The sequence below is a fragment of the Excalfactoria chinensis genome, chromosome Z (assembly GCF_039878825.1).
Source record: "Excalfactoria chinensis isolate bCotChi1 chromosome Z, bCotChi1.hap2, whole genome shotgun sequence".
Taxonomy (NCBI): Eukaryota; Metazoa; Chordata; class Aves; order Galliformes; family Phasianidae; genus Excalfactoria; species Excalfactoria chinensis.
Genome location: NC_092857.1, coordinates 10874333 through 10892171, shown reverse-complemented (window position 1 = coordinate 10892171; position 17839 = coordinate 10874333). Strand labels below are relative to the sequence as shown.

At 36.2% G+C, this 17839-nt stretch overlaps 1 protein-coding gene across 1 annotated transcript in view; it reads right to left on the bottom strand.

The window, feature by feature from the left end:
- Window positions 1–3196: 3196 nt before the first annotated feature.
- Window positions 3197–17839, bottom strand: part of SLC1A3 (solute carrier family 1 member 3) — a 60702-nt gene continuing 46059 nt past the window's right edge. Inside the window, exons 6-10 of the mRNA XM_072358878.1 lie at window positions 12062–12357; window positions 10125–10358; window positions 8400–8594; window positions 6854–6988; window positions 3197–5834 (exon numbers count right to left, since the gene is read on the bottom strand). Of these exons, the coding sequence (XP_072214979.1) occupies window positions 5630–5834; window positions 6854–6988; window positions 8400–8594; window positions 10125–10358; window positions 12062–12357 (1065 nt within the window). The 3' untranslated portion in view covers window positions 3197–5629. The remainder of the gene's footprint in view (window positions 5835–6853; window positions 6989–8399; window positions 8595–10124; window positions 10359–12061; window positions 12358–17839) is intronic.

The window sequence follows — 17839 nt, the reverse complement described above, 5'->3', positions numbered from 1 at the left end:
GGCTTAGCCTGCAAGTGAAAGCAAGCTGGGTGGTCCCGTCCCAGTCCCCATTTGTGCATATCACAAAACCACCACACAGCTTGGCATGGCCAGGCACTGCTGCCTGGAGGAGGAGTGGGATTCAAAGAGCAAGGGGCAAGGTGAAGCAGCAACTCTGTGTGTGTGTGTGGGGGGGTGGGGAGTTGTCTGACACCTGCAAAGACCCAATGACTGTCAATATCTTGCATCAATGCTGATTTTATTCTGAATATATTTGCACTGTAGTTTACTCCCTGCGTGTGAAATACTAGTCAAATCTTTATTCTATTCTTCTTCCTACTGCAGTTAGTGGGAGTTTTGACAGTGAGAGGAATAATCAAGTGCCAAAGAATTTGACCTGGTTTTGTGCAGTTAGTGAACAAATTGATTTAAGTTTTGTTTGAAGCAAAGGTAGTATGAGTTCCCAAATACACCTCAAATGTCTACAGCACAGAAGCATTCAAAGGTCCAGATTAGTAATGGCAAATCCTCTGAGTCCGCGAGGTGCACAAGGCATTACTCAGCTTTGTACCTCTCCACTGTATGGGCTCTCCACAGTCTTCATCACAGAGTCATAGAATCATAGAATTGTTTGAGTTGTTCGCTCTCTGGGTGACATGTTTCAGTGCCTCACCACTCTAATTGCAAAAAGTATGTTACATCTAATCTACATCTCCTCTCCTTTGAAACCATTTCCCTTTGTTCTATCACCACAGACACTGATAAAGTCTGTCCCCTTCTTTCTTACAGCTGTAGATACTGACAGGCCGTTCTCACGTCTTCCCATAGCATTCTCTCCTCCAGACTGAACAGCCCCAGCTCTCTCAGCCCGTCCTCAGAGGAAAGATGTTCCACCCCTTGCATCGTTTTTTGTGTCCCTCCTCTGGCTGTGCCTTATTTTCTGTCAACAATCAAGAGCAACAGGGAAAAGAGGAAAAATATGTAAGGTGCGGGGAAAGAAAGTTGTAAATAGCAAAGAAAAAGTGTTCATATAAAAACATATCGCTGACAAATGCAGTTTTGAGATAAGTTCTTATAAAGCTGTGCCAGCTTTTGTGAATACAACTGGCTTTAAAGTCAGGGCAGGTAGAAAAGTTGACCTATTTCTTTTTGACATTTTCGTTGAAAAACTGTCCAGTGTTTTATTTGAGAAAGACAATTCACTTAAAAGCTGGTTCATTTCCTTTTAAATAGACCAGAAATGAGATTAAAATGAGGTGTTTTGTGGGAATACAAGAATACAAGAATACAATGAAGGGGACGATGAAACATTTAACTTTACCTGAAACAGACTGTTCTGTAATAAAAAATCTGCAATAAAAGAATTGTTTCATGATGCCATGGAAAAATTTTATCCTCCCATGTTTTTCAGTTCTCTCACTGAAGTGAAAAATCAGTTATTTGTGGAGCCCTAGTTGTGTAATGAGGCATGCTGATGAAAAACTTTGGTTAGAGATGAAAATGTTCCTGTTCTAAAATTTTGGCATTTTAGATACCTCTGTGTAACTTGGAGCCAGAAGGGAGGAAAAAGGACAGAAAAGGGACAGAAAAAGGCTCACCATGTTATCTTCCAGCTAATGTTCTCTTTACAGTCAGAGAGAATCTTGTTGCCTCTCTGATGTTGCAAGTCTGGGTTTTCTGATTGTCATGGAGGTGCAGACATCTCTCCCCATCTCTCCATTGCTCCACACTTTCAGTGTAAGCCAATCTCTTAATAAAAAAAATGACAGAAAGCCAGACGGAGTGATCTATCAGCTCACCTCAGTTTTTTATCCTGTTCTGGGAAACAGCTGATCATACTAGAAGTAAGTTGTTGACACTGATGACACTGTTGATTACAACAAGCACAGCTAGCACAGTTGATCGCATCAGAAGCAAATTGTTCTCTTCTGGATCATTTTTATTCTTTATTAAACCAAATACATGTTATATTACTGGTTGAAAACAATGCCCTCAATTTCTCATCAATTGTGTTTGCATTGGAACACAACTGTCCCTAGTGCAAACCAGTCCTTCTGAAAGGAAGGCAGAGGCACTTTCTTCTGCCAGTAGTTCATTTTCCACATGCATGAGCCCTTTGCTTTGTATGGGCCACACACTGTCACAGAGACATAAATTCTTGTCTAAGAATGGCACGCCTGTTTTGTACCTCAACTTCCAAATGAAAACACCACTGAAAAATTATACAATACTAGAGACCTTTATTCTGTATGGGGCCACAGTGCTGTGCGGTCACCGTGCCAGTAATACCTCTGAGCAATGCACTAACCCTCTTTTCTTTAGCTCTTCGTGTAGTGATAGCCATTATATAAACACAAAGATACCTAATTGAATTGAATAAAAGAAAAGGAATGTGTAGACAACATAAAAAAATGGGAAAAATTATGCTTATGCATTTGACAACATAACCGTTACTTCTTTGTTTGTTTGTTTGTTTTTAATGCCAATTGCATTTATGTATTGTTTTTTGCTCAAAATGCTGCAGATGAATCAGTGAAAGTCAATGTCCAGTTCTATTGGTATGTTCAGGAAGGCAAAACTTCTCACTGCTGTCTCTGTCTGCTCCAACCACGACAGATTTCCAAATGCAAGTGATTCAGCTCACATACCTTCCCACTCCTTCTGACAAGACATTCACTTCCATTAGATGGTATCTCTGCAAGTTGAAGTTGTTCCAGATGAACTCTGACACCATAACAAACTACTTCTGTGAGAAAAACAGTGGATTGTCTAGGATGACCATAACATTACAGTGCTGTAATACCCTAGTCAAAGGACTTCTATTGCTTCCCATGGCACAGTGACCTTTCTGTGTTTGGACCATGTAATTATACATTCAAAATGAACCGGCAACTTTTCAGTTACTGAATCAATTGAAATATAAATGCTTACCTTTTTAAGATTTTGCAGATTTACCTAAATGTGAATGAACTACATTCAGTTAGGCATTTTTTCTTATAATTTTTAATGTTCCTTCCTGCCCTCCCTTCCTTGCCTTCTTTTGTCAGTGGTGTTTCACTTATCTGTTTTCTTTGATCTTGGAACTCTAAGCAGATATTTGAAGTGAGGAACCCCTGCTGTGTAGAATGACCTGGGGTCCCATAATATGAATTTGTTTGCTTTGAGTTTGTGTAGAACTTTGGTTAGAGAGCCTTTGAAAGAAATCCCCCCAAAAAGTAGTAATGTAAAACTATTTTTATTGAAAATACATCTACAAAGTAATGCTTCTCAATCCACTGTGTGCATACCAACGCGGAACCAATGAGGGCTGAGCAAGGGAATCTTTCTATAATACCTGATTTCCATAAGAAACAAAGTTAGTTTAAAAAAAGATCACATACTTTGTGAAACAATTCATTTTTCTCCGCTGATGTCATAGAAAGACAGCCATTTATATTATGTCTTTGCAATGTATTTCCAAACAGAATCTTAACAAAAATTAAATCGTTATGCTGTACATTCTACAGTTAAAATTTATACACACATTTTGAATACAGTATCTATATAAAAATATCTCTAATTACACATATCTGAGAGTGTCTATCTGTATCCTAGATTTGCATTCTGTTAGCAAAAACGTAAAAGTCACACTTGCTTTCTTTCAGTGAGAGATTAATTTAAGAGCTTTGTAGGTTTGACCACTCAGTGCTCTGAGTTAAACCCTGCTCACTTCAATCACTGAAGAGTTCCTGCTTCTATTATATGGACTAATCAACTGGAGAAGATGGGCAGGAGTTTTCAGACCTAAACAAAACAGTCTTGCCCTGTTGCTCTAAACATGGGAAAAAATTTACCTTCAATCAGGATGTTGACATTTTCACTACAGTGAAATACACTGCATTTATGTTCTCTTAAAGACAAAAGCAGCATGCTGAATAATTTTTTGTGTTTCACTTTGGGCATTACAAGTGAATCAACCCTTCATTCATTTAATCGAGTTTTATTTTGTTGGGCAAGGAAGAAAGAAGAAAAAAGAACATTTAAATAAAAAACATCACTCAACATTACTCTGCCTTCTGATTAGTATTTCTTCATTAATAACTGTAGCTTTACTTTAAAAAACTCCAGTTTAACCTCTACAATGATACAAATTAAAAGGAGAACGCATATAATTAATATTTCTAAGAAGGGGCTTCACTGGGGAATGATGCTGGAATGAACAAAAAAAGCAACAGGATTACAAGTGCATCGTCTCTCTTTTTTCATTCTTTCCCTACTGATTCCTTGAAGGAAATCTACAATATTGAGCTTTAAATTCCTTTCTAATTATTTTTTCCATATATTTATTATAGTGTTTACTATTTTGTATTTTAGATTAGATTTATAGATTTTTCCTAGTAAAAAGTAAAAAAAGCACCCATTAGTTTTACTTTCTAAAGGGTTATTTTTTATTTTTGGGATGCTGCTCATAAATGCATAAGGATTTTGGAACTTTGCATTGAAACAGGGAGCCTTCTTCTCCAGGTGGAAAAACACAGATCTGTCTAATGGCTTTATTACTGATCAGTGGAAGACCAAGGGTTTTGGAGCTCTACAATCAGAAGATCTCTTGTTAGCCCTAAGGATTCAGATTTAGAATCCAGTCCTGTTAGGATCTGAACAACTCAACCTTCTGCACTTTCTGCAGAAGGCCGGCACTGCCTCCTATTTATATTATTGTTTATTAAGTAGATTAATTGGTGTACCTAAAGCATATTTTTTTATATCCCCAAAAGTAGAAGAAGATGCATTTCCAGTCCCAGAGTCAGTACAGCCTAGGGCCTTGCCCCTACAAACATTTACAGACATTGATTGTTCAGCTGGGTTGTGGAGTTGAAATTAAAGGGCAAATCCAGTGCGGAGGTACACATATATACATACACAAATGTCTGCAAATCCATGGGAACTGACTAGGCTGAGTTTTTGTCAAGATCAGCTGAGGATAATGTAAAAAATAGTGTCTAGATAAAATCGTTTCTCAGCTTAGCTGACAAAGTGCTGATTGCGGGAATTGTATCTGTATCTTTACACCTCCTTTTTTATTCCTTCAATTGATGTCCTCTTATTGTCTAGTAATCGAACAAGGCTGTAATGCTAGAAAAAAAAAAGAACATCAAGTGAAAGAAATCTTTTTAATTTACTCAGCTGAATGCAGTTATCAAGTTGGAAAGTACTGATTGTGTGCTTACAGATGTTAAATTTTCCAACAGGTATTTAAAAAAACAAAAACATTTTCAAGCTCTGTTATATAATTTTACTTTCCAGTTCATTAAAAAAAAATAAAAAATCACATTTTCAGGACTGAGTAACAAAGATTTTTTTTTTTTCCTTTTAATTTAGTTGTCAATCTGTCTTTTTTTTTTTTTTTTTTTTTTTAATCCTCACTTAGCACATGTCTAGCAGGACCAGTGTTGCTGTCTATTAATTTTTTTATTTTTTTATTTTTTTATTTTTAAAGTGGGAAGCCACTCGATCACTGCTAGTTTGGAATATATTTCCATTAATTCTTTTCAGTGCTAGCATAAAGGGAAAAAATAAGGAATAAGTGAATGTGGTGAATTCAAGATATAAAAGGCTGGAAAAAAGTGTGTGTTTTCTGCACTTGTAGTGTTAGACTCATGCCATCTTTGCCCTACATCTTGGTTTCGCTGTCTAATGGTTTCTCATTCTCGTTTTCTTGTGAGATCAGCTGGTATGGTTTCTTCATTTCATTCTCCTCTATCACAGAATTCCCCATCTCGGCATCCCTGTTCTTCAGCTCATGCCGTGACAAGTGTTCAACAATTCCTGCTCCAATGGAGTCTCCCAAGACATTGGTAGTGGTACGGAGACGATCCCTAAGGAGAAACAGTAAATTAACCCTGACTTTAACACTCATTCAGGGAAGTATGCAGACAAGATATTAAAATTTTCACTGTATATCTACTAGACAATTCAGCAGTTTTATGTATATTATGTATGTTCATTGAATTGATTGTCATTATTCCTTCTTCTACAGAAAATTGCAATATACAAGGATTTGGAGAAACTAAGTCTGTTATCACCATTGGAACTCTGCCCTTAGAAACAGCTTGTGGTGTGGAGAACAAAGGGAGAATGTGGCAGATGCTTATCAGAGGTATTTTTATACTTGTTTAGGTTACTATCCTCTGAACATATAAGCCAATGAGAATCTGCCTGATTTTCATTTTCCTCCTGACCAAAGTTTCCTCCAACTTCTTGCAAGGATTGCTTGATAAGAGTTGAAGGGTAAAAGTCTCTGGAAACTAGGTCAGAGGAAATAGACTGGAAGAAACATGCCTGTGATTTACTTCTTGGATCTAGGAGATCTCCCTGTATACCTGTGGATGTGGCTGTAATGTCTTTTGCAGACAAAGGAACAGAACAACTGATGTGTGATACATTATGGGTGCTGGATAAGAAGTAAACAACTGTTTTTCATTTCGATGTCTATGGAGAAGATATTAACCTTTCCTGGACTAAATAGCCACCCCAGCTCAATATTCTAAACTTAACTGATGGAATTTCATTAACAGCTTCAAAAAAAACCCCAACAAACAAACAAACAAACAAAAGTGGTCACACTAAAGCAATTCATTTCTAGTTGAATTAGTGTATCTGACATTTTTCTTAGTATTCTAACTATCCAGGTTTATAAATGATCCTTTTGCACATAAGTAGAGTCATCATTAGGCTACACCATCTGTTTTAAGAACGTATCTTAATTGCAAGAAATTGTGATTCACAACTTCTAGAACAAAAGCTCACTGAATTCAACTCACTGTTGTTGAATTGTGCCTGCCTACTGCACCTCCAAATAAATCTAAGTTCTTAATTCAGCCATAGAAGTACTTACAAGAACCAGTCCACTGCAATGATAAGAGTGATATCATCTGTAGGCAAACCCACTGATGTAAGCACAATGACCATGGTGACCAATCCAGCTTGAGGAATGCCTGCAGCCCCAATACTGGCAGCTGTAGCTGTGATGCTGTGCAAAGAGACAGCAAGAGCAATTAATTGACTTCTGTAGTAAACACTTTTTATCATCTGGTAAACATCAAAAACAAACACAAGCAAGAAAGCATTTGCTCTTTAGTAAAGAAAGAAAACTGTGAACCCAATCCCTAATCTGAATACTGCACAGCTGGAGGGGTATGTGGATTTTAATCCAAAATGGATACACTGAGCATTTATCCAGAACTTTGGTAACATGATTTTGTGACATGGTAAATACCCTTCTTAGTGCTTATGGCCAGTCAAGAACATCATAGGTACATGCCACCGCTCACTGAACAAACCAGTTCCATCAGCTCACATGTATTAAAGTTGAGGAAGTAATTTTGTCCCGGCAGATGTGATTCAAAGTTTTATTCTCTGTCCACCTCACTATAACCTTATGCTAGGCGAATTACCAACTTCTGTGCCATTTTGAATTCAGTCAACAGAAAACTGGCAAAACCCCTGAATCATACATTGTACCTTGGCTGAAATATGCTTGTTCACATTCACTTTGGAAAGAATTTTGTTTTGTCAGGTGATTTGTCAGGGAGCAGCTCTGGCATTAACGAACTTTAAATTACTGCTCTGGAGTGTGAAAGCGAGTCTTACCTTCTGTTAATGAATATTAAGTTAACATGGTGGGCTTTATGGAGAGAAGCAGCTCTGCTTGAAAATTTCCTGTGTTTCCAGTTCACCGTTATCTGAATGTTCAGTGTTACAGAGTAATAAATACCTGCTTGTCTGACCACATTGTTCCACTCTCCCCTTGCTGACATTCATCTACAGTGCACCCATCACCCTTTTCTCTCAAGCCATTTGAGTCACAGAAAAAAATTATTGGAAATCAGTTTTCAAGTGCTATTTAGGCTTTTTTTCTTTTTGTTGTCTTATTTCAAACATGAAGGCTTGTTTACTTGAAAACATACTTATCTTCACCACCTCTATCAGCAGATGTAATAAAATGTACTGCTTCTCCTTACACAGTTTGTTCTATGTGAGACCAAGACTAGGAAAATACCACCCTGCTTGACTTAGCACTGCACCATGCCACTGTGCTGCTCTTTTGCTACAGCTTGGTACGTGCACTGTAATCTGGTACAGATCCCAACATCTGTGTGAATACTTCAAGAAAATTTTAATGACAAAAGAAATCTAAATCTTCTTGTTGACCCTACTATGTGCAGTGATAGGTATGTCACGTGCCAGTTTTTTAAATGTTTACCTAATGTAGAGTATGTACAGGGGCCTCTTCTGTGCAGAAGGTGTAAATCATTACAGTTATTCAGCTACTTTAGTAGTACTTGTTTTTAGCTCTAGATGGTTTTTGTTTAATCCCTCATTTAATGGCAAGAAATCACAGAGGAGCTTCTATTAGATGTAGGTAATAATGACTTCTGTACCTGATTGTGATAATCTGCCCAAAGTTCAGATCAAAGTTGTTAACCTGTGCAATGAAAATTGCAGCCAAAGCCTCATATAAGGCAGTTCCATCCATATTAATTGTAGCACCAACTGGCAGTACAAATCTTGTAACTCGTTTGTCCACTCCATTTATTTCTTCTAGACACTTAAATGTAACAGGCAGTGTTGCAGAACTGAAAAAAGAAATAAGTCATGATGTGAGTTTTACGCAGTGGAATGCAAACTGTCACTCACTGTGATGACATGAGAGATTTTTCTAGTTGTCTTAATTTTTTGTGATCTACCAGAATATTAACTAGATATACACATGTATATATATCTGCCAAGGCATATATGATACTGGAGGTTCTCCTGATCCTCTGGGACTAGTTGGCTGTTTTGTAAGAGTAGACTTGGCTCTTTGTTCTTAAAGATGCATCTCTCCATCTAATCACACTGAAGAGGTTTTTCAGCAATCCAGGTTACTGTGGTTCAGTGACCTCTTCATTGCTAACTACTTCACAGACTTGGAAAACTTTATCAGTACTGATAAAATAAAAATACTGATAAAATGTAAAGAAGAGAAGTAAAGATTGTGCTAGAAAACCTCTTTGATGACAGTCAATATACAATAGCATTTTGAATAGTTTTAAAATCTATTTGCATTGCATTATACTGTCTTAATACAGCAGCTGTTTAGGTTCCTACTAAGAATCTTGAGCAGCTAAAATTAGAAAATACACTTCTAACACTATTACTCTTACACACCAAAGTTCAGTTTTGATAGAACAGGGTATTTGTTTTAATTGCCACTATTTATTCTTTTGAACTATGTTGATTGTCTTTAGTTTTACCATCGATCTTTAAAAATCATTAAGAAAATTCCCATTTAGACGTTCTACACATTGCAATGACTGACATTAAAATGTCAATTAAGAAAGAGTCCGTTTCAAAAGTAGATGTCTTTCCTTAACTGAAAATATGCTGACACAGCCTTTTGTAAGTCCTCAAGAGACTTTTTACCAGTACAAAATTTACTCAGACTCTGTGTTAATAGTCCTAATTGCTTCTTGTCTGGATGTGGAATATGAAATATATATTTCATTTCAGCAACATTTTCTTCCATCTTAGATGCAAACAGATATTAGTTCACATGAAGTCTCTTTCACTGCACCAACATAGAACAATAGGGGCCTTTCTGTTGCAGGTCCAGGATACTTAGCATAGAACATCACTTGCCAAGAAAGGCTCCTGAGCTCTCTAATGGTCGCCTCTGAGGCTTCATGCTTGCTTCTTTGTTTTGCCATGCATAACATTTCTTTTGCCAGCTTTGTCCTTCACCAACAAGTACAAGCTACCTACAGAACTCAAGGACCAGGGCTAACCAATGTCACAAGGGCTCCAGCCATACAGTCTGCATCACCAAACACATCAATTTCATATTATTCATATCATTCATATAAAAGGCGTATGTTTGGTGGCCCTGCTAGGCAGGGGGGTTGGAACTACATGATCCTTGAGGTCCCTTCCAACCCGGGTCATTCTGTGATTCTGTGATTCTGTGATATCTTTTCAGGAGTTCTTAATAAAAATAACAGTCTGAATCAATATAATGATAGTGACCATTTCTCACAGAGTGAAGTTAACCAGTTGCATTAGGAAAGTGTTTCTTAAAGCAATAAAATTAAAACATATATATTTGACCTTAAAATATTACTTTATACCTGGAAGATGTTCCCAAAGCTGTGACTAGTGCCTGGATTAGGCCTCCAATAAACACCCAAGGGTTTTTACGAGTGATTAGGAAGTACAGAAGAGGTAGAACTATGACAGCATGAATAAGCAAACCGATTATAACTGTTACAGTATACATGGCAAGCTGACCACCGATCACACCCATATCTTCCATCTCAACAATTTTTCCAGCAATCAAAAAGAGGATTCCAAGTGGAGCATACCTGCAAATAAGAAATCAAATTAATATTGTAATGAACAATATAAAACACTCCCCTGTTCATATCTTTTACACGTCTGTATGTGTGCTTAAAGGTAGGATATTACTAATTGGATGACTGTAATTCAGAAGCAGTTCAACAGTTTAACTGTTAGAGTATAAAAAGTTCAACTTTGATGAAACCACAGTGCAAACATTTTTTATAGGCTCTGCTACATTCAAAATCTGGTAAGAGGAACATGAGAGGAGTATAGCATGCCTTTCAGACACGGAGTCTTGAAAATAACTTAAAAATGCATGTAAACCACTTAGGAAAACTGGATTGGCCAGACATATGACTAACACTGCAATGTAAAGGAAGCGTCATTAGAACAATTTCAGCTCAAAATTCTCCAGCAAAAGGCTTTCATATGTAGGGAGATGAGCTCCCTTTGTAATTCAAGTATCATTTAGAAGTTGGTTTAGAAAATTTGGTTAAAATTCTGCAAGTTACAATGAAGTCTCATCCAACACAGTTGAAGATTATGCCAAGTGCCCTTCTCTGTTCTCTCTCCAATGTTGTTTATTATGCTGCAGGGGAAGAACTCACTCTTCCAATGTTTTCACAATGTTTCTGTCCATTCCTAGTGGAGAACTCCATAAATACTTTAGTGTGAAGCTGTCTGTATGGAAGAGGTTATGGCACTGTGGGGTAGCAACATGAGTGGTCTTATCTATTTCTTCCTATCAGTAAGCACAACTACAAGTAAAGGAGTTAGTACTCAGTATAAAACTCTAAGATCTACAGAAACATAATTCTATTATTACAGCAGAACTTTTGGTAGATCCCTATTTCCATTTCCATAGGTACCCATTTGTCTTTTTACAGTAAGATATCAGTGAGCATCATTATATAGAATATCTTAATTGTGACTTGAAACATAAAATACACGTTGAAGCTTACCAGAAGTAACACTTTCTATCCTCTGCTTTGTTATCTCAAGTGTGCTTATAGGTAATGGGAAAAGATTTTTGATTTGCACAGATGTTTTATAGAATTTTACAACATACTCATTTTTAGTTTTGCACTTAGTATGTGCAGGTTTTGAGTTTTTGGGGATTGTGAAGAAGGCAACAAGACATTTCAGTCTTTTCTTTCAAAAGCTACCTTCTACATGACAGAAAACAAGACTTCATTTTTGAAAAGAATTTCTGCGTGTTTGGGGGAAAATGTATAGATTTCATTTATTTATTGAACACAGGAAATGAAATAGCAAAAAATATGTATATCTTTATGCAGCTACAATGCAAGGACATAGTTACATACTACATAACTGCAGGAACCTCTTGTGTTGGAAACTAATGATAGCAAGGTCTTTCTATGTAGAAATAAGATTATAGGAGAGATTTGCCGGTTTCCTCTGATGAAGTCTGGGTAGATGATAAGGAAATTTTGATAGCATGTTATTTTGACTTCTCACCTTATGAATTCGTAGAATGAGTACTAAGCTTGGCGAAGTGTGCCAAAGATCCTGATTCTTCTCAGGATAAAAAGCCAAACACACTGTAAGACTAAATATACAGAACTACAGCTTAGGGTTTCATTTACCAGAAAGTTACAGTTCAATTAAGTTCTTATTGTATCACTTTCTGCCAAACACTCTGGCTATCCACCATAGTGAAAAGTAAAGTTAGTAACTTAATACATAATTTATCAGAGGCACTTACCACATGATTAGAGCTACCAGTCTCATGATAGCCTCATTAAGGCTATCAAAGAAGTCTTTTAAGGCCTGACCTTGTTCCTTCATGCTTCCAATCACCAGGCCAAAGCTTATTGAGAAAACCACCAAGCCAAGGGCATTCACTCCATTAACAGAACCTGGAACAGGAACCATTTCCTCTTTCATTTGTGTGAGGGTTTCCATTGCTGCTGATACATTACTTATTATGGAAGCCACTGTGGACGTGTCATTGGACGGGATATCTACTTTAAACATTCTCTTTTCATAATTAGTTTTGAACTGGTAAAACAAAAAGAACAGAAAGGTGGAAATCATGTAAATTGTCCAAACAAAGGTAAAAATGACATATCATTAAATTATTAATTTCCATGGTAAAATGTGAATTTTTGCATAATGCTTGTTGGTAAGGTAAGCTGGGATGAAAACAGGCTTTTCTGAAAGCAGCATAAGAACACATTGACCTCAAAAGCTAAATCTTCCCCTTTTGGATTTAAGGACTAGTTCTCTCAGAATTTGAAACTGAAGACATGTGTCATGCTTGTGAGTTTATAATAAATCTATCAATATTTAATTTGCCTTTTTATAAATAACCGTTATTCCCAAAAGCATTTTTTCCAACTGTTTTTGAATTAGAAAAATAGACTGAAAGTAATCTAGATATAACATACCTACTCCTCCCAATTATTTAACTTGAAATTAGAAATTTGCTATTAAAAAAGACATTAGTTTTCTCTACTATGCAATAAAAAGGCACCACTTTTGTTCATAAGGAAGAAGTTCTTAATTTAAATAGTTCCTCTAAGGAGTGAGGAAATCAATTTAAATCTCTCAGTGCTGTACTAAATCTCTACTTTGACACCACATACTGCCTTTCCAAAATGAAATGTGTACCCTGAATATTTGTTCCAGCATTCAAAAAAACCCTGAGCCCTGTCCTTATTAAATTCTTTTGAGCACAAGAAATACTAAATGAAACTCACAAAATGTTTCTAGATTATCTTGGGATACTAAATATCATTTTAATGCAATGGGATACAGGTATCAAGAGTATTCAGTATCTTTGGATTTTTATTCCTTTGGATGTGTCTACAAAACCTAAATGTTAAGTTCAAAAGCTGTAGTGTTAGTAGTAATATTTGGAGGCTGTTGTGTACACTGAAAGCATTTGAGTGAAACGAAGCTAATATACTTAAAACTAAGACGGGAAACCTAAATATCAGCACATAGCAAAGCTAACCTAGGTTTCTTTTACTTTCCATAGTTGAATTGTTTTGATTTAGTCCTACCACATATACACTGTATCTCCTGAAGGCTTTAAGTTTTTCAGAATTTTGAGTTAAATTACAGGAGATTTAAGGAACCAAGTTGTATATATAAAAGATGTAGCAGGACAAAGATATTCTTGGGTTTTAAATGAAATTTGCTAAAAATTATTTAAAAAATGTACTAAGCCTTACTCTGTAACTAGAGGAGGCAAATGAGCTATTCAAGCAGTTGGCTGACAGTGATACACAGCTCCCCCCTCACACACTCCTGTCTGTGAAAATTTCTTCGCTGTGTGAAATTAAGTTTGATCTCTCTGTGAGACAGTAAAGTTCTTTAAATTGGCAGAAAAATGATCAAGCAAAAAAGTGGCTTTTTTTTTTTTTTTTTTTTTTTTTAAATAGGTTATAGTGGTTAATCAAGTCACTGAGAAATTGAATGCCAGAAACTAAGCAACACTAAAACTGGGACTACTGTCCAAAGCTGTACATGAAATACTTCTAGTTGTTATTTTTTTTTAAGGTTTAATGGGGGTGTGATGACTTCCTAATACAAATATTTTTATTTCTCTTAGTCATTATATATAAAAAAACAAAACCAACTAGGTGGACATTTCTTATTTCAGATATATGAAGGGTCTGATTATGCTGGACTTACAGACACGCAGATTAGACAAACATAAAAAGGTAACCTCTTAATGAGGACTGAAGTTAAAGACTAATTTCCTATAGAATTTCTTTTTATTTCTTGCTCTCCCCAGACACACAATTACTGACTGCTTCTTGATTCTCCTAAATTATCCCCAGATTCTTCTCTTGTTCCTGCCTATTTGAGTAAGTCAAAAGCAACATAGTAGGGCTTCTAGACTGTGTTAGATGTGTGTTGTCTGCTGCCTGTTACAACAGGTTATTGACTAAGCCATAAGCTACTTTTATTTCATTGGTACCACAGTTTTTGTTTATGTAAGACATACATTCCTGTGTCAATTACATTGGAGATACTGGATTCCAACATTATCAGGGGGAACTGAGAAAGCATTGGGCAGGGGAGGAGAAAGCACAGTCATATGAAGTTTCTGACCTCTTTGGAAACGCAGTTAGAAATCATTTTAGGTTACAGTAATTATTTCTTTTTCCTTTTTCTTTCCTCCCAGCCCCCCCCCCCCCCCCCTTTTCTTTTCTTTTCTTTTCTTTTCTTTTCTTTTCTTTTCTTTTCTTTTCTTTTCTTTTCTTTTCTTTTCTTTTCTTTTCTTTTCTTTTCTTTTCTTTTCTTTTCTTTTCTTTTCTTTTCTTTTCTTTTCTTTTCTTTTCTTTTCTTTTCTTTTCTTTTCTTTTCTTTTCTTTTCTTTTCTTTTCTTTTTTTTTCTTTTCTTTTCTTTTCCTTCTTTTTGCTGATTTTGAAATTCTGTCCTGGTCAGAAGATGCCCATTGTATTGGTAAATGATTTTTAGGGGGCATTATAAAGATTTTAGAACTTCTCTCAGCTAAGTCCTCCCTTTTCTGCTACTGCTATGTACTCTGTGTACTACTGGTACACAAAGCTGTTGATCTTTTCTGTTGACTCACACTGTTGGTAAAAATGAAGTATTCAGAAATGTGCTTTACCCTTGGGAGATCAGTCTTTCTAGAATTCTTCCCAGGGTGGAGAGCAGTGGAAAAACGGTTTTTTTAGAGTTGAATTCAAAATGGGAATTTGAGCACACAACTCAGAGAGCAACCTTTATTTGTTCTAAAACAGTCAATTGTGTTGGCCTTTCATTAGTGATAAATGAGGTTATGGATAAATTCACTGATGTGTCTGTCTTACTGTGCACAAAACTGTCTATCAAAAAATCATGAGAAACTTACTCGTGAAGCAAATTAGAATGTATTAGGGAAAAATAAATATAGTAACTGCAAAGGGAAAAGTGTAGGTTGAAGTTTATTCTTTTTAACACTTTTTACAGATGACACTGAAAGCAAAATAGAAGGTTGTTTAACCAGCACTGAAAAAAAATATATATATATAGAAAAAAAATAAAAAGCTCTCTGTGTAATGGTGAAAAAACAACAACAACAACAACAACACTATAGAAAGCAACAGTATAAAAGAATATCTTCTAAAGGATAGGAAATATCAAAGGTTGTGAATTGGATAAGGCAGTAGCTGAGCTGACTGTCACTGCTTTGCAGAGAAACTACCGGTAGAGATTATTTTGTGAGTTTTTATGAAATTTCTGTTTTTGGGCAGATCTTTACTGCATCTTTCTGGGAATAAGGTTTATCAGCTGTCTGGGAATCAAAGTAAAAACACATACCTCAAACTGACATTTTAATATCACACTACACTTCTGTGAATCTTCATTCTTTTGTATCATTCAGTAGTGAAAGAAAGTAGATAAAGAACTCTCCTATAATACCTACAGGTAGGCTTAGGATTTTCAGAAGAGATGTCTGTGTTTTAATAGGAATCTGCACACCTACACTGATAATCTGCGATAAGCTAAACAACATCACTGTGGTCCTGTCATTTTGAAGAGTCTTTTATATGTTTTGTCACAAATTTTGCCTGATAGGATTTTAGATTCAAAAAGTCATATAATTTCCTTTAGTTCACGTACAGAAAGCAAACAGGTAGCAAGGAAAATGCTATCTGATACACAATAATACTAATAGCTTTCTATTAACAACTTTATATGCAAGAAAATTCTATAATGTGGTTTCTGGAATTAGTTGCAAGACACTGTAAAGCTTTAAAATTATTTTGAATTAAGCTATCTCATAATGAAATAGGCAATAGATCTAATTTTTCACTGTAATATAATGAATTACCTGTTTGCATTTGAACTATATATTTTTTTTTCCACCACTTGTACAAGATACTCATAGCCATCTCATTTGAATTCATTGCATGACATTACAAAGCAACAGTATGTACCATGGAAGTAGCACATGCCACCATTTAGCTTGTGAAAAATGTAATTGCATTGGTAAATACTCTGAAAAGTCGTGATTTACTATCAGTACTGTGACATACTATAATCAGTGCTATCTGTTCTAGGTTAATGTGGTGTTGTGCTTTTTAGTGAGTGATGTTTTTGAAAACAACAGGTTTGCTATCCCTAAAATGCAAGGATAAATATATAAAGATAAATGAGAATAAAGCAGAAATATCCTGTCTTCCTGATTCATTTTTTCCTGCCCTTATGGACATATATGAAAGCATTCGAGGTTTTCTGCAGAAGAGTTGATGACACAGGTTAAAATGCATCTCAACCAGCCAACACTATCATGAGGATTCGACTGTATGTATCAGCAGTCTTGTCTTGAAGTGTAATTAACACTTCCAATCCCCTTGATAAGAATGTGTTCTGGAAAGAACATTAATTAAAAACAGCTTGGATGAAATGCAGTTATCAGATACACCTTTCCAGTTCTTTAAGCTTCAGCTGGCAACAAATTCTGCCTATTCACAACACAATGACCTCCTCCAACAAATAATTAGACTGATTCTGTTTTCCCTGATTTCTCAACTTCTCTCTTTGTTTCTTTTGTCTTTTGATATATCCCCAGAGCACAGCACAACAAGTAATCAGAGAGGATGAACTTTCTGCCTATCAATCAGGCTTCTTACAAGTAATAGATAGCAACTTTGAATTTAACATGGAAAGAAATGAAAAGCTGTAGCCAGAGATGAAAGACATCTGAAGATTTCTTTGCATATCCCCAAGTTGGGGGTGAGTACTGAACTATAAAGAACATTTTGAACAAAATTCTCTAATTTTAGACAAGCGTGGAATATTTACCTGCCATCAGACTTTTCAGATTCTCATTGCTGAAAAAAGCCACAACACCCCACATAGGAAAAGTAGCATCTTATGTCATATGGAAATAACCAGCACTAGAAAGTTTGTCATAGTCTTTAATTTTCTGCTGATTCCAGAGATCTCTATCTGCTACTGATTTATTTGGAGTGGGTACTGACTGAGACAGAGTGCAATCAGACCTTTCATGAGTAGAAAGGTGTTAACTTGTGAGGAATAAAATTAACCTAAAGCCTGACATTTTCCAAGTTATTGTTCTTAACTAGGCCTGCTAGGAAAAGATGTGCCCTGAGGCCTTCCTGGTGTATGGAGCTGAACAGCATCTGCTGGGCCTGAAATGGATCTTCTGATTCCCAGCTGAAAGGTTTGTACAAGGATTTCCCTAGCTCTTCTTCCTGTTTCCTGGGATAAACATTTTCAGAAGAGGAGGAGGAAGAGGAGGAAGAAGTGCAGGAGGAGAAACAAGAGGAGGCGGTTTTGTTTGCTTCACAGGCTTGCTGTGAAAATACAGTAAAAGGAAGTCAAAGAGCAAGACTGACTGGGAAGCAGCAGAAAATCCAGAAATTCCTTCCTGATTGAGTCCTGAGATCCCATAATTCCTTCCAATTTCTTCTATCACTAGCAATGTTATAAAAGCTGTCGTAGCTCCCTCTAGAAGCCTTCTCCATCTTGGCTACCTCTCTCTAGATAGCAATT